The sequence below is a fragment of the Cucurbita pepo genome, chromosome LG04 (assembly GCF_002806865.2).
Source record: "Cucurbita pepo subsp. pepo cultivar mu-cu-16 chromosome LG04, ASM280686v2, whole genome shotgun sequence".
Classification (NCBI taxonomy): Eukaryota; Viridiplantae; Streptophyta; class Magnoliopsida; order Cucurbitales; family Cucurbitaceae; genus Cucurbita; species Cucurbita pepo.
The window spans coordinates 5,689,507-5,714,360 of record NC_036641.1 but is presented as its reverse complement, the minus strand read 5'-3'; the positions used below and the strand labels follow the sequence as shown (position 1 = coordinate 5,714,360).

The 24,854-nt window shown below is 38.8% G+C and overlaps 4 protein-coding genes and 1 long non-coding RNA gene across 7 annotated transcripts; 1 reads left to right on the top strand and 4 right to left on the bottom strand.

The window, feature by feature from the left end:
• Nucleotides 1-1,031: 1,031 nt before the first annotated feature.
• LOC111794050 (proteasome subunit beta type-7-A) lies at nucleotides 1,032-4,590 on the bottom strand. Its single transcript, XM_023676165.1, has 9 exons — nucleotides 4,477-4,590; nucleotides 3,868-4,030; nucleotides 2,391-2,532; nucleotides 2,205-2,301; nucleotides 2,042-2,111; nucleotides 1,861-1,965; nucleotides 1,656-1,754; nucleotides 1,483-1,570; nucleotides 1,032-1,376 (listed from the first exon to the last, which is right to left on the bottom strand). Exons 2-9 carry the CDS (start codon nucleotides 4,009-4,011, stop codon nucleotides 1,300-1,302), a joined length of 822 nt encoding a protein of 273 aa, XP_023531933.1. The 5' UTR covers nucleotides 4,012-4,030; nucleotides 4,477-4,590; the 3' UTR covers nucleotides 1,032-1,299.
• A 1,067-nt stretch (nucleotides 4,591-5,657) lies between these two features.
• LOC111792580 (bromodomain-containing protein 4-like) lies at nucleotides 5,658-10,446 on the bottom strand. Its single transcript, XM_023674089.1, has 7 exons — nucleotides 10,328-10,446; nucleotides 8,762-9,051; nucleotides 8,319-8,507; nucleotides 7,499-7,588; nucleotides 7,010-7,068; nucleotides 6,615-6,762; nucleotides 5,658-6,001 (listed from the first exon to the last, which is right to left on the bottom strand). The coding sequence occupies exons 2-7, from the start codon at nucleotides 9,020-9,022 to the stop codon at nucleotides 5,927-5,929; spliced, it is 822 nt and encodes a 273-aa protein (XP_023529857.1). The 5' UTR covers nucleotides 9,023-9,051; nucleotides 10,328-10,446; the 3' UTR covers nucleotides 5,658-5,926.
• Nucleotides 10,447-12,368: 1,922 nt separating this feature from the next.
• Nucleotides 12,369-13,010, bottom strand: LOC111792142. Its single transcript, XR_002814741.1, has 2 exons — nucleotides 12,919-13,010; nucleotides 12,369-12,805 (listed from the first exon to the last, which is right to left on the bottom strand). It is a non-coding gene; the product is annotated as an uncharacterized LOC111792142 (long non-coding RNA).
• On the top strand, nucleotides 12,977-15,819 carry LOC111792141 (protein SIEVE ELEMENT OCCLUSION B). Its single transcript, XM_023673472.1, has 7 exons — nucleotides 12,977-13,214; nucleotides 13,329-13,433; nucleotides 13,541-13,989; nucleotides 14,092-14,204; nucleotides 14,275-14,417; nucleotides 14,518-15,009; nucleotides 15,137-15,819. Exons 1-7 carry the CDS (start codon nucleotides 13,008-13,010, stop codon nucleotides 15,767-15,769), a joined length of 2,142 nt encoding a protein of 713 aa, XP_023529240.1. The 5' UTR covers nucleotides 12,977-13,007; the 3' UTR covers nucleotides 15,770-15,819.
• A 682-nt stretch (nucleotides 15,820-16,501) lies between these two features.
• On the bottom strand, nucleotides 16,502-24,298 carry LOC111793597 (peptidyl serine alpha-galactosyltransferase-like). Of its 3 annotated transcripts, XM_023675550.1 has the most exons (10): nucleotides 24,141-24,298; nucleotides 23,651-24,004; nucleotides 22,174-22,344; nucleotides 21,795-22,038; nucleotides 21,518-21,718; nucleotides 19,855-20,423; nucleotides 19,616-19,780; nucleotides 19,281-19,524; nucleotides 18,483-18,512; nucleotides 16,502-17,484 (listed from the first exon to the last, which is right to left on the bottom strand). In XM_023675550.1, exons 2-10 carry the CDS (start codon nucleotides 23,953-23,955, stop codon nucleotides 16,843-16,845), a joined length of 2,571 nt encoding a protein of 856 aa, XP_023531318.1. In that variant the 5' UTR covers nucleotides 23,956-24,004; nucleotides 24,141-24,298; the 3' UTR covers nucleotides 16,502-16,842. The 3 variants fall into 3 exon arrangements, with proteins under 3 accessions (XP_023531318.1, XP_023531317.1, XP_023531319.1); XM_023675549.1 differs by having other exon boundaries at nucleotides 23,651-24,297; XM_023675551.1 differs by lacking the exon at nucleotides 18,483-18,512 and having other exon boundaries at nucleotides 16,502-17,514; nucleotides 23,651-24,297.
• Between the last annotated feature and the right edge of the window lie 556 nt (nucleotides 24,299-24,854).

Here is a 24,854-nt window from a genome sequence, read left to right as displayed (position 1 = left end):
AAGAAGTGATGCATACTTAGAAAGACAAAGTGATGTACATAGAACTACGTGTACGTAAGTGATGCATATCTAAGAAGAAAGAAAAGGAGTTGAAACGTAAACATAGTTTTAGGACTCACTATTGTTTGTTTGCATAACTTGATACTAGTATGAGGTCAATTGCTCGATATTGGTACATTATCGAGTCAATTGCTTCACTCCAACCTCAAATATAACCTTGCAAAATATTCAAGAATTTATGGCTCGATCTAGATCCCCATGAATTTAACCGCCTAAAAATTTCTTGATTCCGATCTGTCACCCCAAGTATCTTCTTAAATTTAAACCGTGTCTTTGTTAACATCACCACAGTCCAAGTAACGAACTTTTTTTTGTCTCGTATTTTTAAAAAATGTTTATTCTTGAACTAAATACTTTGTAATTGACAGGTCACCTGTAGCATAATAATAATGTATTGAATTGGATTAGCCTTTGAATATATAATATCATAGACCAAGATAAAATGCTTATGTAATCTCATGCAACTTTATGAATTATCTATTAACTTATCCCCTAATACTTTAACAAAGATTTAGAAACTTATCTATTAAGTTTTCTCCCTAATACATGAGACAAAATCATTAATTAAATTAAGAAAAGGAACCTAATTTTTCACCTTTTCTCATCCGATTTTCAACATTTTTAATAATGGACACAATAATTCCAACAAAAAATCATCATCAAATAGTATAGTATGGAAAGAAAGTGCATGTTCGATGTAAAATTGTAACCGCCAAAGCTCACCGCTAGTAAATATTGTCCTCTTTGAACTTTCCATTTCGAGCTTCCCCTCAAGATTTTTAAAACACGTATGCTAGAGAGAGATTCCTACACCCTTATAAAGAATGATACGTTATCCTCCCCAATCAACGTGAGATCTCATAAAAATGGCTAGCAATGTGGTTGGGAGCTATTTTCTAGCTAAAGAGAGTCCCTTGGCTAACACATCTATCCATCAAATTCAAGATTCCGAGCAACGTTTTGTAAACGACACCGGTATCAATGATCGATCCTTGTATACGTTTAAATGTAAAGGATGGCATAAGATCACACAACGCGAAGTTTATCGAATTCTAAAGAAGTCAAGTGATTTGAACAAACTGGCTCTATCTAACAGCCCTCTTAGGTTGGAAATATTGAAGAGTTTAAATAAGGTCATTGACAACATGAACGCAAGGCCAAACTAAATTTTCCAGTAACGTCCACTTGAGAAAAGGAAAAAGAACCATACTTTGAAATTCCCCAAGAACCGAAATCCTCTCACTCCTCCATAGCATCCCCTCCTTCAGTTATCTCAACCTTTTCCTTCAATGGCGTAATCTTTGTCAGCAGAACCTCTGTAATCAAAGAAAGCACGAGTCGGTCGGGGGGGTGTTAAGGAATGTGGAAAGAGAAGCAAAACATGGAAGATGCAGAAGAGAATCGAGTATACAAGCGACTAACCCGTTTTCTTGGAGAAGGAATAGCCTTTCGAACTGACGTAGGTTCGGGGATTTGGCGCGAGGTGGTTTCGTAAATATTCCTTCTGGCCCTGCAACACCAAAAGAAAGGAACACATCAAAATTAAACGTACTTTTTAGATTCAATTTTTTCTCTATTTCCTAAAGATCACAAACCTTGGTGATAACACAAACATCAACGTTACTTCCACTTCCCAGATCATTAAATATTCCAGAACATATCGCCTCAGTAACAAGTTGAATCCCTTCTTCCCTCTGCAACAAAGAAATAAATGCCTCCAATCGATATGGCGTATAGAAAAAAAAAAAACAGTGCCACAACTAAGATACACCATGTGATTCAAATTCATCTGTATCTTACAGTCATGCCTTCTTTGTACTTTGATTCAAATACAGACATTGCAGCTAGAGAACCTGATCCCATTGTAGCAAATGGCAAGGTGTCAGTTGATCCATGAGGATATATCTGCAGATGAAGTATAGCATTAAGAGATGGCAAGTTATATAACCTAAAATCATTTGTTTTCCAGAACAAAACTCACAGTGTGTAGATGAGGTCCAGTAACATCGACTCCACCGAGTACCAAAGCAGCTGATACGTAACCTCGATAGCTGGAGAACACAAAGGATGGGAAGATTTAAATTTCATGCAACAGATAGATGGGAGACACAAAAATGAAAAACCTAGAGGACAGAAAAGACTACCCAAAAAGGTGTTTCTTGAGAAGGGTCAGTGCAGTAATAACCCTTGATTCTCGACCAGTGTGGTAGCGATGCAACTGCAATTGGGAGCTAACCATGTCTACAAAATTTGAGAATAATAGAATATGTTCAGTTCGAGAAACAATATTAACGGAACTTAACTTGTAGAAGCTAGATATCACCAATTACCTGTTACTGCCTCAGTGTCAGCAGCAGTTCCTGCACCACAACAATATATGTTTGGTGCCATGTAATGAATTTTCTCACAGTTTTTGTCAGCAACAATAGGGCCTTCAGTAGCTCGTGTATCTGCTCCAAGAACAACACCATCCTGAAGCAAAGCAGGAAGATTTGAAAATAAAAAACATTAATTTGAATATATAGAAGAAACTTTGGTGCATAATAATTAAATTGAAAACAAGAAACCATGCAGTGACAAGTATTACATTTACTAACTATATGGACCAGGCTATTCAATCAAGTTATCTTTTCAAAAACGACACACATGTTGACAAGGAGAACAATTAAACGTATCAATTTTTCATACAAAACAACCTATTTTAGTACCACTAAGACTTCTCCCCCGATAATTTTGTAGCTAGCTAGTGTTTGTGCAATTTTGTTGGGTCTTTGAGGTGAGAGGAACAATAGAATCTTTAGAAGGATTGAGAGGTAATCGGATAATGTCTCCGTTCCTTGTTTGATTTCATGTCTCCCTATGGGCTTTGCTTAGGTATTTAAGGTTTTTTGCAGCCATCCTTTAGGTCTTATTTTGCAAAGTCCCTTTTCTAACTTGGCTCCTATTGTTTAGGTTGTTTTTTTGTATACCCCTTGTACTTACCTTCATATAAGGCAGATCTGCTATAGTTCAACATATAGGTATTAGGGGCCGTCTTACTATATCGATAGCATGACTCGTAATGTCTGTAGTAATTCAAGCCAACCTTTCTTCATAGTTTTCTCTTCCAAAAGTTCAAACCATTACACTGTATTTATACTGAACATGGACCATTACACTATATTTATACTGAACATGGACTAAGTTACATTTGACACAAGTTCCGTCTGCTATAGGAAGGCAAAGGTGCTCAACACAAAAACAGAAGTTTCCCATACACTCCTAAATTACATTTGGAGTAATTAAAAGGAACATTGCTCCTTACAGAAGGCCATCAATGTCAATACACAACCTCAGACTCAATAGCCGAAAGATCAATTAATGCAAGCTAAAAAAGGTCAATTTTCTGAAACTGATAACGTGATAAAAAAGAACTCAAATGACAGAAAGGAAAAGGATTGTTCCATATATCCATTAAGGTGGTTATGGATTTGCGACAAGAAATGAATCCTAATTTTAGGGTTACCGACCCTTTTAGTCCAGTCCATATAATTTCTTTTTCGGGAGCTTGAGGAAATGCATCTCAAGCACACCAATTAGTAGGTATGAGAGGATTAATGTCCAATCCACAAGGACAAATGATTGATTTACCCATTTAAAGCAATTTACGTCACGGGCTTTCCTTAATGGAATATATAATTTCTTGCTACGGAGGTGTAAAGGAGTTGTGAAACACAATTAATGACCTTTAGGACATCATTTATCCGAAAAAAAAATTCGAAAAACAATAAGATCGAATTGTGTAACACCCTAAATGTAGCAAATTACCTTGAATATTAAACCAACAATGGTAGTTCCAGTCTTGAGGTAAGTCGGAGATTTAAGACCCTTCTTCGAAAGCATATCATTTCTTCTGCAGAGATCAAAACTAAACCCACCCTTGGGAGGAACATCAATCGCAGAGCTAGACATAGCTAAATTTCAAGTGAACCTGCAAAGATATAATTACAAATGAAATGATATGCTAACCTATAATTAAAGATGGCATAAACGAAACAAATTTCGCAAGCAAAATCTCGAAACCTCAAACCAAGACTAGAAGGTCGTAATACATTCCCAACTTATAATCACAAAATATCCAGAAATCTAACATGAAAAAATAGAAAGAAAGAAAAACAAATCCCTAATGCTAACACAATCCCACACGGAATCCTTCAAGCAATACAATATCAAAGAATTTACACGCTAAGCGTTGTGATTCCTTCATTGGATGATCTAATCAAAACCTAAGAAATTTCTTCTACAAAGCTGTATCTCAAATTCCTAATTCGCTACAATCCATAACCGGGAGCCAACAGATTAAAATGCCAGCATCAAATTCTTTGATACGAAGAACAAAAGAACTGGAAGATTCAGATTTGCAGAAAGAAAACGAACCTGAAAATGAGGAACGTGGAAGATCCAAGTTGGCGGAGCAGCGAAAGTTCGAGTGAGGTTTTAGCGAGTTACCTCCCCTTCTCGTTTCTCTGTCTAAAAAGCAAATAGCTTGCAGAGAAGGAAAAGACTTTCTTAAAATAAAAATAAAAAAAGGAAGATGAAAATTGAAATATGGGCCACAAACTTGTGCAAAATTACAATTGGGCCACAAACTTGTGCAAAATTACAATTGGGCCACAAACTTGTGCAAAATTAAAATTGGGCCAAAAACTTGTGCAAAATTAAAATTGGGCCCAAACGGTGTATTTTGATAATTTATTATTATTTTTTTAATTACGCTCACTTTTGCTTTGCCTTAGACTCGATTGGAACCAAACGAAGAAGGAAGGAGACGAAATGGAGAAAGAAAAGGGACAAGGGCAGTCTTACTTACCGCGAAGACAGTTGGTTTGGGGGTAGGGTAGGGTACTAAAGGTCCTCGAACTCCGAGGCGATTTTTCTTTTGGGCAAGTGGTTACTGTTGGATCTCGCCAATACAACTCTCATAGTTTTCGTTACCGAGATATACTTTTTTTTATTGTTCTCAAGGATTTTATGGGTAATATGCTCCTATCTTTCGCTCTACTTTCTTTCCTCGCGGGCAGGAAGCACATCAGGTGGGTGTTTTGCGTGATTCTATTGTATTTTTTGCACGGGCTAGATTGGGTATCACTATTGCTTGAACGTTTATGTGGCTATTTAGAAATAATGAGTCACAAATATTATGAGATAGAAGTGAATGTATACATGACGTTGTTATGCATGAAAGATCTTCTAAGTTGCATAATATGAACAAACATATATTTTTGTCTGTGAGACCTCTTGTTAAGCGTGTTTTTTTTACTACATGAAAGTGATGCATATAGAGTCAATGTATATGAAAGTGATGTATGTCAATGTGTATGAAAGTGATGCATACAGAGTCAATGTGTATGAAAGTGATGCATACGTAATGAAGCCTAAGGTGCAGGAAAGTGATGCTGCCTTGAGTTTGATGTACATGAACCACCTATATGAAAATGAAAGTTATGCATATCTCGAGAAAAATAAAATAAGTATGAAACCAGTGCCAAACTTTAAGTTCTACCACAGCGACAATCATAATATGCCTATAATAGCAATTTCAATCTGGTCGTGTTTTAGAAGTCGAGTCGTATCTAATAAATATAAGAATGAGTTTACAATCTCAATTGAATTATAGGATTGCAAGTCGTTCAAACAAAAAGAATGTGTTCTTAGCCTCAAAATCAACCACAATTCAAGTTAAAGATATGAGCAGCCACCTCCAAAATCCTAGAAACAAAGAGAGGAGGGGCTTCTAAACTTGTTCAAAAGCAGAGCATGAAGGCATCATGCATCATCTTCTTTCAAAAATGATTCTTGGAGCAGCAAAAGCAAGAGACAAAGTTATTCATTCGGATGCTAGCTTCTTTGCTTTCTCAACTGCTTCTACATAGTAATATAATCTCCAGAGAGTGGTGTTATTCTACACAAGAAAAAGAAAGAAAGATGAACAAACATACTACACACTAATATTCAATCCATGGTCACGGTTGCCTGCATTACTATGCATTAATATGTATGGTTTTGTTGAACACATCTCTTTGTGGGAAACACTCGCACTCTTTATTAACACTAATCGAGAAGAGATTACAAGACACTTTGTAGAAACTACTTGTTGAGGATTGTTGGGAGTGAGCCCACATTGGCTAATTTAGGGAATGATCATGGGTTTATGAGTAAAGGAATACATCTCCATTGGTATGAGGCGTTTTGGGGAAGCCCAAAGCAAAGCCATGAGAGCTTATGCTCAAAGTGGACAATATCATACCACCGTGGAGAGTCGTGATTCCTAACACTACTACATTCTGTGGTTTAGATTTCTTGGAATTAAAACATTGGTAGGGTGGAGAGGTATTTACGGCAGAAGCTAGACAATTTATTCATAAAATAACTAAATAATTTTCCTAAAATAATTAGGTATCTTTATTCTTAAAATACCTAAATCATTTTCCTAAAATACATAGATAATTGTCTCATACGATTATTGGGCATGACCCTATCGAACTAGTGATGATATTTTAACATGTTTCACTTACCACTTTATCCAAATCAATATGGATTTCATAAGAGGAATCCGTTTCGTCTGTCATATGTTGGATGATTTCTGCAACACGGCCAAGATTTTGTGGTGGAAGCACCTGAATCATTTTCTGAAGCTGTTCCTTTTCCTTGAAGGTCATAGGCCTGAAAAAGAAAGATGATTGTTAACCAGACAGATTGAAAAGAGAAGTTTAATGACTCATTTGGGTTGCAGATGCTGTAAGCAATTTGTTCATGGAACTCGTTGGTGTAAAAAAACCATCAAAGAAGTTGATAGTTTTACGAAATATCTAAGTTTGTAATAATAAACTAAACGAGAAAGGCCTCATAGTGATCGACTCCATTAATCGAGCACGATACATATCAGTCTCTCTATAACTTGATGCAGTACCTGCAATTTGATGTCACAGAATCAAGAACTTCCTCAAGCTGTTGCTCCATGTGTCCTAGCTGAAAAACCACTATTCAATGTTAATTAGCAGTTTAATATAAGAACGGTGGTGTAATAGAAGTATTAAAACTGATTGTATAGGAATTTTATGAATAGTACATGATTAATCATCGACAAGCACCAAGAAAAGAAGAAACAAATTATTTAGTACTTCATTTCGATATTAATCGTGAAATTGCATTGCTCCGTTAGAAGAAGGATAACTATACTTATTTGGTATACTCTAAAAACACCCTCGGTATAATGTTGACGATCTTACAAAGATAAAATTTCAGTTAATTTCTATTTACTAATCTCATCTTTTACGGTGGTGTAATAGAAGTATTAAAACTTGACATGATCCATTGGCACAAACATGTTACCCAAAGCAATTGAATGAGCGTGCAATATAAATCAAAGCAAAAGGGAACATGGATAATAGAATGTTACTTTTCCAGACAGTTCGTTTGAAAGATTTGTCACTATTGCTTCGATCTGCTCACTATTGTTCTCTAGAAAGAACTGCAATTCATCATCTATCTGGCATGAAAGAATGAAAGATAAGCAAAAATATAGAGTTTGAGGTCTGCGCAAAACTAGATCATCACCATGCATTGTTATGCCAACAAAATACATTTTGACTACCTGACGAAGAAAATTGACAAACTACATCAACGTATAACAAAATTTCTAGATCCATGATGTTCTTCCTTCTTAGGACACAAAGCACATAAATGTTTGTAACAAGGTATTGAACAGCACGCAAAGGGCTTCCCAAAGATCATTTAACTAGGACGTTAGAAGCATGAAACCTCCCACCCCCGAGATTTCATCTCTTAAATTAAGGAGCTGAAGAGGTTAGAGAGGAACTAAGAAATCGGCATTTGAGGGAGAAAAAAACAAGTTAAGCATTAATCAATTGCATGCCAAATGAACAACTATCTCTTGGCTTCTCCCAAACAAACAGCTCAATGCTCGTAAATAAGAATATTTATGCCGTAAAGCTCAAAATACCATGATCAGCATATGACTCAAACTCAAACAAATTGCAGGTTTCAACCTGAATCTAGATTTCGCTTATTGAGTGAAAAGCTATTTAGGGTCATCCAGAAAGATTCTATTCACCCAAGTAGTACAACTCAGAAGAAGTTGAGGGAAATACATCAGCTAACTTTCCACCATACTATTAACTTCTACTGTAAATCAAAATACAGGTGAGCATAACGACCATTCAGAGAGAGAGAGGATGGGAATTAAAATAAAACTTTACCACTCTACTACTTCCAAGGCTACCACAATTCTTGTGCGCAGATAGGCTGGTTGAAGAGGATGAGGATTTGAGTTTCTTACAAGGAGCTTGCTCTGCATCGTTCATAACTATTTTGTCTACATTTTCCAAGTTCTTTTTGGATCTCAAATCTGACTTCAATTGTTGGATAGATAGAGCAGGCCCGAGCATCTGCAGCAGCACGATATTTAGAATTGTAAGTGGAAAACCATTAATTCAATCAACTAATTGTCATCTTGAGATTGAACTGAATTTCAGAGAAGAAACAAAGAAAAACAGAGAAAGAAAGAAAGAAAGAAAAAGATGAAGTTTTCTCCACGATTCATAACATAGTTATTAAATTATCAAGCAAACAACAAGCCCCATGTCAGGTTAAGCTCAACAGCCTGAAACGTAGTAACCCAATTATCTTTGCCACTAAATACCTCATTTACTTCTTCTGAAAGAACAACAGCACTCTGCCTGAGCAATGCCTTCAGTTTTTCTTTCTTAAAATGAGAGAGCTTAGGTCCCATGCTATCACCAAATGAAGATGAAGCTTCAGATATCCGTGAATCATGTGAAGAAGAAGTAGAAAGCAGATTATCCTCTTGAGATAACAAATCTATAACTTCCCGTCTGAAGTAACTGAAGTAATCAGGACCGAGTTTATCTTGGCCAGCTGCATCAGATTGATGCTTTGACATAACAAAGCAAAACCAGAGAAGACCGCACACTGCGTTATATTTGCTAAAGAGTTAAAATCAGAGATCTGAACTAGCCTTCCTTCAAGGAAGGAATCCACAAGCAAATTAAATTCAAAGAAGGATCGGTAAATATATCTTGACAGCCCAAGAGCAATACATGAAGATAATGTTGTAAGTTGTCATGAAGTTGTATTTTCATAACTCTCATAATCTTTTCATTTATTTTTGTTACTCATTTATTTCATAACCTATTCTCATTTAGTTCATAACCCTTTTGGTTCATGTATGAGACTTTTGGTTCATGTATGAGAATTAGTATTGCTAGGCCTATATAAAGGCATGTCTAGCATTGTTTTGTTATGAGACGTGGAGTTATTGTCATTTTGTATTTCTTAAAGACAATCGGGAGGAATTTTGTTGAGAGACTTTGTAGTGTGAGAGTGTGAGAGTTACACTTGTAAACACTTTGGTTATAGTGATTGGCTACTACTCATAGATGTAGGGGAATTCCTTCTCTTCGAACCACGTAAATCTTTGTGTCTCTTAGTTTAATTTTTGTTTGTGAGTGTGTGAGTACGATCGATCTTGCTTCTGTTTCCACTATAACAATAGGGTATTAGAACATTTGGTCGTGGCATTAGGGTACAACCGATAACTTACATCTCTTCCAGTAAGAACTGGGAAGAAAATAGAACACAGAGGAGTCTCAGCGCTCCCCTTCTTTGAAAACCCCAAAGGGGATAGAAGAAGTAAATGCACTTTTCAATCCACATTCTCACCAAGTACAAGAAAATGCAAATACTCATCAAAATCTCACATAACATAAAATCAGCATCGCGATGATCTTAGTATCAAAAGCCAAAACTAGTAAAAAGTGTTCGATTAAAGGCAACAAAATCCCGTATCTCTAAGTGCGTCATCGCCATCCCCGAGCATTAATACGCACAATCATAGAAACATTTCAGAAACGAAAACTACGACTCATTGAGCAAAAATCTCGAGTAAAACAATCTATCGAGCACTTAATCAGAAACAGGAAGCTAATAAATATTAACATAAATTCCCCAAATAACAAAGAAACAGAAACAGAAACAGAAAAGTGAAGCAAATCTCTCCAAACCATAGCTTCGCAGAAATAGAACGATACAAACGAACTTAAACTCATAAACGAAGAGGAAAATTTCCATTCTCGGGAACCAAACAAATCACAGTACAAGTAAATTCCATCAACCAGTTAAAAAATGATTCGAAAAATCGGAAAAGAACAGACAAGAGAAAGGGAGAGTATAGAGAAGATAACGTTACAGAGAAACGCGAGATGATCGTAGAGATTGAAACTTCTAATGATTCAGTGGAAGTGGAAATGAATATCTCGTAACATAATTCAAATGATTTATGAATTTCGAATGTTTAAGGTGTTCCGAATTGAGTTGGATTGGATCGGTTTTTTTTTTTTTTTTTTGAAGAATATAATATTTATTAAATAATGAAATCAATCTAATTTAATTGATAATTTTTTATAGTTGTATTTTTTTAATTTAAAATTTTATTTATAATAAAAATAAAATATTAATTCCTAAAATATCTATTTAATTAAAATTTCTAACTTAATTTTAATATATTTTGAAAAGTCATGTACAAAATAAATAAAATTTATTTTTATGAGGGAATAAATAATAAAATAATAATTATAAAATAAAAAAAAATATAGACATATAATTAATTCATAATAAAAATGTATATTTTAAAATTAATAATAAATTTAGATTAATTCAATTCAATCCAATCTAATTCAATATTAAAAAAAAAAAAAAAATTAAAATTAAAATAACATTTTAACTAAAAAATTATTAGTATTGTTTTATGAAATCAAGACCAAATTATAATTTAAAAATTCTTAAATATGCAGCAAGTCGTTGTTTTTTGCTTACATTTTCATGTAGCACTAATTTTATTGCTTACATTTTCATGTAGCACTAATTTTAATTTCTCAAATCTTACTTTCAAAATTCTCTTTCGAAATCTCTCTGTCCTGTTTTCTAAAACTTTCTTCTTGAATCGAGGCCAGAGGCTCGAGCATACGTCGCTTGGCTGTAGGTGACGCAAGAACGAATAGGCTTAACTCATTTATTGGCTCGAGCATACGTCGCTTGGCTGTAGGTGACGCAAGAACGAATAGGCTTAACTCATTTATTGCTTGGAAGTAAATCTCTCTGTCCTGTTTTCTAAAACTTTATTCTTGAACCGAGGCCAGAGGCTCGAGCATACATCGCTTGGCCGTACGCGACACAAGAACGAATAGGCTTAACTCATTTCTTGCTTGGAAGTGAGTGCCGCACAATCGCAAGTCCGCTGCCATCAAAGTGCGATTGTGACAAGTCGCCTTAACTTCACCAAAAACTCCTACTTAGAACCAACCCTCACAATTAAAGCCGGCAAAAGTACATATCTCATTTGACGCTTTTAAAAAGATAAAAAATGTTTTTGAAGTTCATATCCAAACTTTTTAATCATTTTTTCAAAAGGTCGAAATTACTTATAATCAAAGTTCTAAGGGACAAAAGAAGCTACTAAAAGTTAATATCGACGATGAAAATTCAAGCTTCTAACTTTTGATCGATGTCATAATGCTCCAAGCAGTTATGCCATGCAGAACTCGACAAGGATCGATGTCATAAAGTTCCAAGCAGTTAAGCAATGTAGAGCTCGATACTATTTTCGTGTTTAAAAACATAATAACTTTTAAAGCATACACAAAAGCAAGGGATCAAAGCATTTCGTCATGCATCCCTTCAACAGATTGCTAATTTAACATAAAATATGAACATTCTGAGCAACATTTGCAAGTAAAGAAAGGAAGAAACTTTGCTGTTCGAAGGTTTATGCAATAAAAATGTACCAAAATTCTCACCTACATTTGCAAGTCAAGAAAAGCAACCGTAAAGAGTTGCATTCAATCAACAAGCTACCACCAAAATTAGTGTCATACACTAATGTACGATGACACACGGGCTTATTTTGAGTAAATGACACCCGATATCCTTTTTTTCCTTTGAGTAACTAATTACGTTTAACGTCGCTTTATGACCGTGAGCATCAGCGAGTGGTGTGACGACGACCAACTTGATTGAAAATAACGATTTGAAGGTAGTTCAAAACTGGAATTGGCACAATATCGCAAAGTGGCCACCTAACTGAAGAGCTAAAAAGCTCTACGTCAAACTAAAGCCCCCTGAGAGTTGGCCACGAGGCAACAGCCTCTGACGTCAACAATAAATGAAACAAAGGATATGAACCTCTGATCTCGATATCTAAAAACTAGTAATAAATAAGACATTTCTAAAACTTTCATCATAAAGAGAACCAAACAAATATTGAGAATATTGTTTTCAATTACATATATCACGATAGATCCTAAAATATTAACCCCAACCTAAATATCAGATCCCGATAATCATCAAAGATATTTACAACCCGAACAATCCAGTTTAGCTCAAAACCGGGAGTTAATGTAAGCAAACCATGCATACATCCTTATTCAAAACAAAGATTATCAATCAATCTTATTTACCTCATGCACAAAACCTCAACAAAGATGAATATTAATAATATCGACTCGACTTACTTTCTATATCAGCACATTATAAATATCAATATCGAAACTATTAGGCATAAGAATTTGAAATTCTGAATGTTCCATAGAATTTTTGCTTTGAATCTTACCGTTTCTTCATTTGTGATTAACCAAACAGAGCAAGTGATCCGCAGACAAATATTCTGATCCTGCCAGAATCACAATGAAACGTTAATGGTAAGATGAAGGGTCCACAACAAAAAGCGTTGTGACATGGAAGGCATTTACTAAAGAGGAAGAAAAGAAGTTGATTCAACAGAACCTTTACTCTTTCTCAAGCCTATAAATTTGGCGACCTATCTTGCAGACATTCCATAAGCTTCTTCTTCTCTACCTTTGCATTGTACAACAATGGCGGGCAGTAATAAGTTCTCACTAGCCTCTAGACATCAATTGGCCAAGGGTAACAAGTTCATGTTCGCCATTTCTGACGACAATGCGATGATGAAGCAAATAACAGCCACCCATGATCCTGATGATCGAGATGTCGATACAAGATCCCTTCTACATCTTGTCGAAAACATTCTGAAACGTGCTACATTAGCTGCAGATCCCATGGTATGAAACTAGTCCATTCTGCTTCTGCACGTATAAAATTATCGAACACTTAATGCAGACGATAGAGTAAATTGTTGAAAATGGTTGCTCATCTAATTATGAATGGTAAAACAGGGTTCACATGAACTAGAGAGTTTGGAGAAAACAGACACCAATCAAGCAGGCTTCACGACCATGTTGGAAGCGTTGTCCTACACAATTGATAGGATTTCGAGTGAGGTGATTGAAAAATGATTATTTTTAACTACTCAAGTTTCAACTAGCCCTACACATGAGTGATATATGATATTGAATATTGACATGTTATAAGTGATGAACATTATCAGATATCATACAAGGCATTGGAAGGGATAGATCCACATGCAACATCATTGGCAATCTTTAACATGTTGGCAAACTACCAATGGGATGCTAAGCTGGTGCTAACATTAGCAGCTTTTGCTATGAACTATGGGGAATTCTGGCTTCTTGCTCAGATTCACTCCCAAAACCAACTAGCGAAAGCGATGGCAATTTTTAAGCAACTTCCAGGAATCCTCGAGCATTCGACTGCATTAAAGCCTAAGTTCGATGCGCTAAAAGATCTTGTGACAGCTATATTGGAGGTAACTTGGTGCATCATTGACTTGAAGGAACTTCCATCAGAATATATCTCACAAGAGGTTCCAGCAATGTCCACAGCAGTAGCCCATATCCCGACTGCGGTCTACTGGACAATTAGAAGTATTGTTACCTGCGCAACTCAGACTACTAGCTTAACTAGCATGGGATATGAGTATGTTCTCTTCCTCTCTTTCTAGTCATCCATCTTCGAGTTTTTCTTTTCACAGCCATATCGTACCATGAACCGATAACCATTGTGGTTGTCTGGATTCAGGTTAGCCTTATCAACCAGTACCGAATCGTGGGAGCTATCTACTCTAGCCCACAAGCTTAAAAACATTCATGATCATCTCAAAAAGCAGCTGGTGCTCTGCCACCAATATATAGGTAGATTAAATAGATAGTTTCTTTTCGCCCTCTCTCCACAATACTGATAAGTCGCCATCCTTTAACGCAGAGGAAAAGCGAGACATTGAATCATTTCAAATGCTCGTTCGTCTTTTTGAAATGACCCACCTGGATAACATGAAGGTTCTCAAGGCTCTGATTTATGCTAAAGATGATCTGCAGCCTATAGTTGATGGCTCTACAGGGCAAAGGGTCTGGACATCTCACTACTGCTAACAAAACTCAGTTAACATCTCCAATTCTTACCTCTCAACATTCTTTTAACTATCTCTTGATTCTCTATTAAAAACAGGTTAACCTCGACGTTCTAAAAAGGAGAAATGTGCTACTGCTCATCTCAGACTTGAATATCTCCCATGACGAACTTTCAATTCTTGATCAGCTTTATAATGAGTCAAGGGCCCAAGGAATGCAGGTCGAGAGCCAGTTCGAGGTAGTTTGGATCCCGATTGTGGATCATTCCATCAAGTGGGATGATTTGATGCAAAAACGGTTCGAGTATCTCCTATCCATAATGCCATGGCACATAGTGCACCATCCTACATTGATCTCTAAGGCAGTTGCTAGATTCATCGGGGAAGTATGGCAATTCAGAAACAAGCCTATCCTTGTGGTTTTAGACCCTCAAGGTAAAGTAGTAAGCCCAAATGCAATCCACATGATGTGGATTTGGGGAAGTCTTGCCTTCCCATTCACGAGCTTGAAAGAGGAAGCTCTATGGAGGGAAGAGACCTGGCGGCCTGAGCTGCTCGTGGACGGCATCGACCCCGCCGTTCTGAACTGGGTAATTCAGCCATCATAAAGCTAATGCTATGATTCATTACTAAAATCTCCATATTCTAATCTTAAAACCTTTCTTAAAAAGCTATCTAGTTCTTCAATTGTCTTCTTATTCTGTTTTCAAAACACAGATTAAGGAAGAGAAGTACGTGTTCTTATATGGAGGAGACGACATAGAATGGATAAGAAAATTCACAATCACAGCAAAAATGGTGGCACAAGCAGCACGCATACCTTTAGAAATGGTGTATGTAGGAAAGAGCAGCAAAAGAGAACGCGTAAGGCAAATCATTACAACAATCACAACAGATAAACTAGGCTATTGCTGGTCAGATCTTACCATGATTTGGTTCTTCTGGACTCGAATCGAGAGCATGCTGTTCTCCAAGATCCAATTAGGAAAAGCCGACGATCGCGATCCCCTGATGCAAGAAATCAAGAAGCTCCTCAGCTACGACAAAGAAGGAGGATGGGCGGTTCTGAGCAAAGGATCAACCGTGATCGTCAATGGCCATAGCACCACCGTCTTGCCTACTCTCGTAAACTTCGATTCATGGAAGCAACAGGCCGCCGATGAGGGCTTCGACGTAGCTTTCAAGAATCATCACGACGAACTTCAAGGCATTACTCATCCTTGTTGCCGCTTCGAATTTCCACACACCACTGGGAGAATTCCGGAGAATTTCAAGTGCCCTGAATGCGATCGGCACATGGAGAAACTCACCACTTTCCTCTGCTGCCATGACGAAAAACTAGATGAATGAACCAATGGAAGAATACCTTGTTGACTTAAAATAAAACTGCAATTCTTCAACCATGGCTCGGTATCTCGAATTCTAACAAGATTCTTTCGTTGATCCATGAATATTCAACAATCATGAATTTAAATTCTAACAATAAAGATTTCTTTCGTTTTAGCTCGTTACGTATCGTCGTCAGTATCACGATTTTAAAAAGCGTCTATTATAAGGAATGTTTCGTTCCCCACTCTAACCGATGTGGGATCTCACAGTGCATCTCGATGTTTGCTCGGGAGTGCTCCTAAGCTCATCACGATTTTAGAACGCGTCTACTATGGAGATGTTTCCATACCATTACAAGGAATGTTTCATTCCCCACTCTAACCGATGTGGGATCTCACAGTGCATCTCGATGTTTGCTCGGGAGTGCTCCTAAGGTCTGCCTTTCACGTAGATTGCTCTCTTCTTTGTCTTTTTCATTCAATGTCAACGCTGCATCAGAAAATCTTCGTCTTCGATCTCTATTCACAACGCAACATAGAAGTCAACATTTTTTTTCTCGGTATCTGTTTGTTTAAGTCATTGATTTCATACCGAGAAGTATTCTGTAATCACTATTAAGCCAACACTTACGATGTTCGACTTTATTGTTGTTAGTCTAGTGCATATCGTTTGACCACATAGGTGAGATTTTGAAGTACGAAAGGTAACTCTCGCGCATCTTCAACCTTGTTTAGTTATCATTATTATATTTAATGTAAAGTTTATTGTTTAATAACTTAAATATAATTACAATAATAACTCGTTCTTTAAATATAATTCTGTTACTATCTCAAACGTGAATGGTTCGATTCTTCATTCCGTTACAAAATACTTTTCTCATCTAATGTCAGAAGATCCTCTATCAGTTGCAGAAAATTGGAAGAGGCTCTGTTTCCCGTTCAACTCTTGAAAAATCAGTGGAACTTAACCGAACACGAACATCCGAAATCAAGAACCCGCGACCTCCATCTCGAGAGGAGTTGTTTTCTACATGTTGCTTTACCACTGTCGTATATGTCTACAACGAACTTCTGAATTCACTTTGTAAGAAAATGTTACAACGAGGCATCGAGATCTCGGGCATACTTCTCCTGCCCGTTTCGATCCACGAAACTCATATAGGAAGCAGTTCTCCTCTTGTTCTTATGATGTTTTCCCTTCACCCCCTTCCCTTTCCGACCTGAAAACTTCGACACGATCATTACCATGAACACGAAACCAGATATCACCCACAAAGCAATAATCCACATCCTAAGAGAACTAAACATCCCGTCCTCTTTCGGCTCCTCCGACAATTCCCGAGAATTCTCTGTTGACAAAGTGTCGCCTTTTCCGACATCGTCAAGCTTTCCGAGTTTCCTTGAAACCACAGCTCCGCTTTCATCTCCCGAGTTCAAGTCGGTCAACGAGCTAGGATCCGGGCAGTTCATCTTTATGTGATGGAGATTCAAAGCTTCATTGAGTGTTCTTATACACTCTATGCTGAGCAAGTCCCTTGCAAATGAATCCTTGTCAGTTTGATCAAGTGTGGAAGGATCTGGTGGGGCTGGAAATTTGGCCCAGCATTTGTTGATCATGTCAGTTTCCCTCCAATTTGCCTTGTCAAAGCTCCAATTCCCAACTTTAAATTCAAGTCCATAGTGAAAAACTCTGTAATGAACTCCGGGATCGGGAGCGTATCCCGGGTATAACAGTATTTCCGAGCTCCGAATATGATGTAATTGCAACTGTTCGAACACGAAAAAGAGATATTTTCAGTTTCGTTCGAGAATATTCGATGCTCGTTTCGACCTGGTTTACAACAAAGACATTGAAATGATTGTATATCGCTAACATGCAACCTAGAACAATACCCACAACTTTCATAGCGTTACGTTTTGAGATAGGTAAGCCGAGCATTTAAAGCCTCGTGGAGTAGGTCTCATAAATCTCGTAGCAAAATTTAAGGACTAAAACAAAACAATTGAAAGTAAATGTAATGGCCCAGGCATACCGCTAACAGATATTGTCCTCTTTGGGCTTTCCCTCAAGGTTTTTAAAACGTGTCTACTAGAGGGAGGTTTCCATACCCTTAATAAAGGGATGTTTCGTTCTCCTCCCCAACCGATGTGGGATCTCACAATCCACCCCCTTTGGGGCCCAGCGTCCTCGCTGGCACTCATTCCTTTCTCCAATCAACGTGGGACCCCCACCAAATCTACTCCCCTTCAAGGCCCAGTGTCCTTACTAGCATACCGCCTCGTGCCTACCCCCTTTCAGGGCTTAGCCTCCTCACTGGCACATCGCCCGGTGTCTAGCTCGGATACCATTTGTAACGGCCCAAGCCCACCGCTATCAGATATATTCCCCACTCTAACCGATGTGGGATCTCACAGTGCATCTCGATGTTTGCTCGGGAGTGCTCCTAAGCTCATCACGATTTTAGAACGCGTCTACTATGGAGATGTTTCCATACCATTACAAGGAATGTTTCATTCCCCACTCTAACCGATGTGGGATCTCACAGTGCATCTCGATGTTTGCTCGGGAGTGCTCCTAAGCTCATCACGATTTTAAAATGCGTCTACTATGGAGATGTTTCCATACCATTACGAGGAATGTTTCGTTCCCCACTCTAACCGATGTGGGATCTCACAGTGCATCTCGATGTTTGCTCGGGAGNGGGATCGGGAGCGTATCCCGGGTATAACAGTATTTCCGAGCTCCGAATATGATGTAATTGCAACTGTTCGAACACGAAAAAGAGATATTTTCAGTTTCGTTCGAGAATATTCGATGCTCGTTTCGACCTGGTTTACAACAAAGACATTGAAATGATTGTATATCGCTAACATGCAACCTAGAACAATACCCACAACTTTCATAGCGTTACGTTTTGAGATAGGTAAGCCGAGCATTTAAAGCCTCGTGGAGTAGGTCTCATAAATCTCGTAGCAAAATTTAAGGACTAAAACAAAACAATTGAAAGTAAATGTAATGGCCCAGGCATACCGCTAACAGATATTGTCCTCTTTGGGCTTTCCCTCAAGGTTTTTAAAACGTGTCTACTAGAGGGAGGTTTCCATACCCTTAATAAAGGGATGTTTCGTTCTCCTCCCCAACCGATGTGGGATCTCACAATCCACCCCCTTTGGGGCCCAGCGTCCTCGCTGGCACTCATTCCTTTCTCCAATCAACGTGGGACCCCCACCAAATCTACTCCCCTTCAAGGCCCAGTGTCCTTACTAGCATACCGCCTCGTGCCTACCCCCTTTCAGGGCTTAGCCTCCTCACTGGCACATCGCCCGGTGTCTAGCTCGGATACCATTTGTAACGGCCCAAGCCCACCGCTATCAGATATTATCTTCTTTGGGCTTTTCCTCAAGGTTTTTAAAAGGCGTCTACTAGAGAGAGGTTTCCACACCTTTACAAAGGGTGTTTCGTTCTCCTCCCCAACCGATGTGGGATCTTACAGCAAAGGAACAAAAATAGCACCATGGATCAAAATAAGTACCTCGGCAGCACCGAACGAGTAGCCATACATTTCACTGATCCAGCCAGATTGGTATATATCTCCCGTGATATTTGTTGCATAATGAGCTCGGTCCGCTCGGACCTCCTCGGTTTTATGCAGCCATAGCAAGGCAAATTTCCTGAGATCATCAATGTGCATGATAATAACACCACCAACCTTGTCACAAGCTTCAGGATGGCTTGTATGGAGTTTGGCAAGCACATTGTCACAGCCAATGAGGTAACTACCAGCAAACACATTATGCAAAACGAGTCGAAATAAGTATAGTTTTATGTCGTTTATATGCCGAGAGAGACATCAAAATAACTTCTTACTCGTAGGGAGTCGAAACAGGACGTCCTCGAGCTGCTTTGAACTCCCACGGCGTAATAGATCCTCTCATAATCATATCAGCATCAAGAATAACTATGAATTCGGCATCGGTGTCGACATGATTGAGCCAATGAAGCACCGCAGCTGGCTTGTTTATCGCCGGATACCTAAGACGACATCAGTGTCTACATTATAACTTTGCTTAAAAGCGGGCTCGTGAAGGAAGATAAAAAGAGATTACCAGTCGCCTGTTAATGGATGTCGGCTCATGGAAGGAACGTAATGGGTCGGAGCCAGATTGTGACCTTTGTATTCCTTCAAGTCCTCGTCGGTACAGCTGAGAAGTCGAGTAATGTTTCCAGGTTGGCCGCTCAAGCGGAAACTATGCATAAGGCCTACAGTTTGCCAATCGAAATACGTAGAGCACTCGGTCGAGAAAAGGGTGTGGATCTTTGGATATGGTTCCTGCAGTTCATCGAGCTCGGGTTGTTTCTGAACAAGATCTTCCTTCACTGGTGGTTTTGGAACATGTTCTTTCTTCGCTCGTCGTTTCGGAACATGTTCTTTTTTAACCGGTTGTTTCTGAACACGATCTTCCTTCATTACGAGAGTAGCAGGGGTTGGATACTTCGGTTTAGTTAGATCAGTAAAAATTTTCCTCTTTAAAAAGCTTAAATATTTTGACCATGGTGGCTTCGGGCATCCGTTTCGTTTATGTTGCAACAGCAGGCCCTCGTTCAACACATTCATACACTCTATATTTATAAGTAGCCCTCGCTTCTTATTTGAATCGGATTCCATTTGTTGTATCTGCACCAAGTTCAATTTTTAGCAACAAGTAACAACTTATGAACTAAAATTTAAGCCCACCGCTAACAGATATTGTCCTCTTTGCAGGAACAGGTCTCCGAGCTTCCTCTCAAGGTTTTAATACGTGTATGCTAGGGAGAGGTTTCCACACCCTTATAAGGAATGCTTCGTTCCCTTCTCCAACCGATGTGGGATCTCACAATCCACCCCCCTTGGGGGCCAGCGTCCTCACTGGCACACCGCTCGGTGACTGGCTCTGATACTATTTGTAATAACTCAAACCCACCGCTAGTAGATATTGTCTGTTTTGGCCTGTTACGTATCACTGTCAGCCTCACAGTTTTAAAACGCGTCTACTAGGGAGAGGTTTCCACACCCTTATAAGGAATGCTTCGTTCACCTCTCCAACCGATGTGGGATCTCACAATCTATCCCCCTTGGGGGCCCAGCGTCCTCACTTGCACATCGCTCGGTGACTGGCTTTGATACTATTTATAACAACTCAAACCCACCGCTAGTAGATATTGTCTGTTTTGGCCTGTTACGTATCGCCGTCAGCCTTACAATTTTAAAACGCGTCTACTAGGGAGAGATTTCCACACCCTTATAAGGAATGCTTCGTTCCCTTCTCCAACCGATGTGGGATCTCACAATCCACCCCCTTAAGGGCCCAGCATCCTCACTGGCACACGCACGGCGACTGACTCTGATACCATTTGTAACCGCCCAAACCCACCGTTAGTAGATATTGTCCGCTTTCGCCTGTTACGTAACGCCGTCAATCTACTAGGGAGATGTTTCCACAACCTTATGAGGAATGCTTCGTTCCCCTCTCCAACCAACGTGGGATCTCACAATCCCACCCCCCTTGGGGGCCCAGCATCCTCACTGGCACACGCACAGCGACTGACTCTGATACCATTTGTAACAGTCCAAACCCACCACTAGCAAATATTGTCCCCTTTCGCCCATTACGTAACACCGTCAATTTACTAGGGAGAGGTTTCCACAACCTTATGAGGAATGCTTCGTTCTCCTCTCCAACCGATGTGTAATCTCACAATATCCAAGAAATCATTCATTTAGATACGTACCTCTCGAGGATAAGGAGGTTCGGGGAAAAGCCGGTTACAGTCATAGACGATACCATCTTCATGGTGATTTAGTTTATTAAACGACCAATTTCCCACACTAAATGGCAACCCATAGTGAAGAAGTATAGGCTCAACGTCGGGACGAGGAATATAACCCGGGTATATCATCAAATTATCATTAATTTTGTGGCGGAGACCAACCTACATTAAGCAAAGAAGTCAGATAATCAAAACATAAATCTCGAGAATAACGGGTAAGAGGAAAAACAAAGCTTACTTCCGCTGCTGCAAACGAGTAACCGTACATCTCACTTATCCACCCTTTCCCATAAATATCCCCCGTTATGTTGGTCGCCCAGTGATCTCTATCTTCACGTACTTCCTCCGTCTTCGAAAGCCACATCGGTGCGAACACTCGAAGATCATCTATATGCATTGCTAACAAGCCACCGACTTTGTCACAGAGCTCGGGGTGCTTCGTGTGCAATTTAGCAAGAATGTTGTCACATCCAACCAAGTATCTGAAAGAAATAGTGTTTACATCATTTAAACTCAACAGCATCGATCCAAGTAACGTCGATAACGTCTCCGTTTAAGGAGAATATGAGCTTTGATGCTTAAAAAGACCGAAACGAGAGAAGAGAGAAGATCGTAACCCGTAATATGCTGCAACAGGTCTGCCCTTTTCAGCACCAAGCTGCCATGGTATTATGGGGCCTCTTATGATCATGTCTGCATCCAAAATCACAACCCAATCAACATTCTCTGCTTCTTTACTGTGTTTAAGCCAATGGACAACCCCTGCAGGCTTATTTATTGCAGGATACCTGCAAAAACAAGTAATGTAGCCGTGTTTCAAGAGGAGGGAAACAAAAAACAAACGAGTTTCAAGTTTGAAGACAGATAGATCGACAGAAAACGTCTTCGTTTATTGATGTAAAAATAGGTCGAGTTTCACGAGTGAGTAATATATAGTCAGTCTTAAGGAATCGTGAAGCCTCTCGAGCATGCAACGTACACAAATATTCTTCCTTTTGCACCTAAACTAGCCATCTTTTTGCACAAGGTCAAAATTCAAGCCCTTCCCGACCCCGTTTCTCCCGTTTCGTTCCCCCTTTTCCAGTTCGAATTTTACGTGCCATTTCGAACAAGAATATTGCATCATTCCACTACCCTTTAGAATTGAGATATATTTCCTAAACAAGAAGCCTCCTTCACCGCACCGGGTTTGCGGTTATCAATTGCTAGACGAGCTACGTTTGGAGCATTGAGTTAGCATCGTTAAACAGTTGAACGGAGCACAAAAGGAAACCACAATATCATCATTATGTGCTCCTAATCCAACAGGTCTACCCATCTCATAGAAAGAAGGGACGAAAAAACGATACACAAACCGATCGATCTATTCAACAGATGAACAAATGTAGAGCTACAATCAAACAAAACCAAGGAAGATAACAATCAAATCACATCTAAATGACTAACCATAAGCACTCCAAAAGCAAAACAAAATCCAAATATCAGCTGTAACAGTCCAAGCCCACTCCCACTGCTACCAGATATTGTCCTCTTTGGGTTTTCCCTTTCGGGCTTCCTCTCAAAGTTTTTAAAACGCGTCTGCTAGGGAGAGTTTCTATACCTTTACAAACAATGCTTTGTTCCCTTCTCCAACCGATGTGGGATCTCACAATCCACTCCCTTCAGGGCCTAGCGTCCTTGTTGGCACACCGCCCGATGTCTGGCTCTGATACCATTTGTAACAACCCAAGCCTACCGCTAACAGATATTGTCCTCTTTAGACTTTCCCTTTCGAGTTTTCCCTCAAGGTTTTTAAAACATGTCTACTGGGGAGAGGTTTCCACACCTTTATAAAGAATGCTTCATTCCCCTCTCCAACCGGTACGATCTCACACCAGTTCCAACCTTCTTGAAATGAAATAGAAAAGGATGAACAAAATCTAAGGAACTAATCTAGCCAATGGATGAACAATCTCAGAACTAAAATCAAACAAAACCATCACAGATATCAATCAAATTCAAAAACCATCAAATCAATAACCAAAACCACAGCAAAAGCAACACAAAAGCCCAAAAGTTCATAAAATCAAAGGGAAGACATGAAGAAACTCTCACCAATCCCCTGTTTTGGGGTGCCTACTCATGGATGGAACCTCAAAAGTTGGAGCCAAATCCATCCCCTTATAATCCTTCTTCTCCTCATCGGTGCAACTAAGCAACCGGGTGATCGGCCCCGGTTGCTTCGACTTCCTGAAGCTATTCATCAACCCAACAGTTTGCCAATCAAAGTAATCCTGACACTCCACCGAGAACAGAGTATGAATCCGCCACGACGCGGCCACGCCGGAGCTATTACTCCGCCCATCGCCAACAACAAACTCCGCCAAAAAAATCGCCACAAACACCAAGAACTCCCTCATTTTGGCTCAATCCAATCCCGGATTTCAATTAAGTATCGGTTTTAGAGATCTGGATTGCATTTCGCGGATCACAGCATCAGGTCAAACTTCAAATCTTTCTAACTCTTTTTTTGGATTTCTTCGACATGGAGAAGAGGGAAACGATGTAATAAAATAATTTAGAACAAAAATCTATAAAATAAAACCTGTTTTTTGTTCTTCAATTTCGAGTGGGTTATGAATTTGCTTCTCTGATCGGAACATGGGGGCTCTTGGGAATGGTTCTTGTAATCCAACTACCATTTCCAGGAACCGCTTCTCTTCCGGGGTAATTATGGCCAACACCCACTACGAATTTCAATAAAAATTTAGTTTAAGCGTTAATTTTCGTTGAAATTTTGTTAATTTCACGCTAAATATATGTTTTATATTCATTACACATTATAATATTTTCATTAACTTTCTATTTTTATAGTTTCGTGATCCTCGTGGATTGTGGGATCGTTCATGGGTCATTAGGGTTAGGAGAAAATACATGTTCGAGCAATATCAAATCTACGACGGTTTAGGCATGTCACGAGAGTTTAAGATGGTCTACATTGCATGAACAAAGTCCATGCATTTAGCTCACTTAAGGAAGAACGAACGAAAAGAGGGTCTATCTCTAATCTCTTCCATCAAGAAATTGGTCTTTTTACTTTCATTTCGTTTTTTTTTTCCCTCCCGAGAAAGAGACCGCTTCAAGGCATATCGGTTTTAAGAAGATTATAGTTTACTCGTTAATAGCCCATATGAATCTGGTGACTGTTTTGTCAGACGACGATCATTAGGTCACCTATTTTGAGTTATGGCATACCGTGTTTTTTGAAATTACAACAATTCACTCAATATTATTGTTAGAGTATAATTAATTTTTTTTT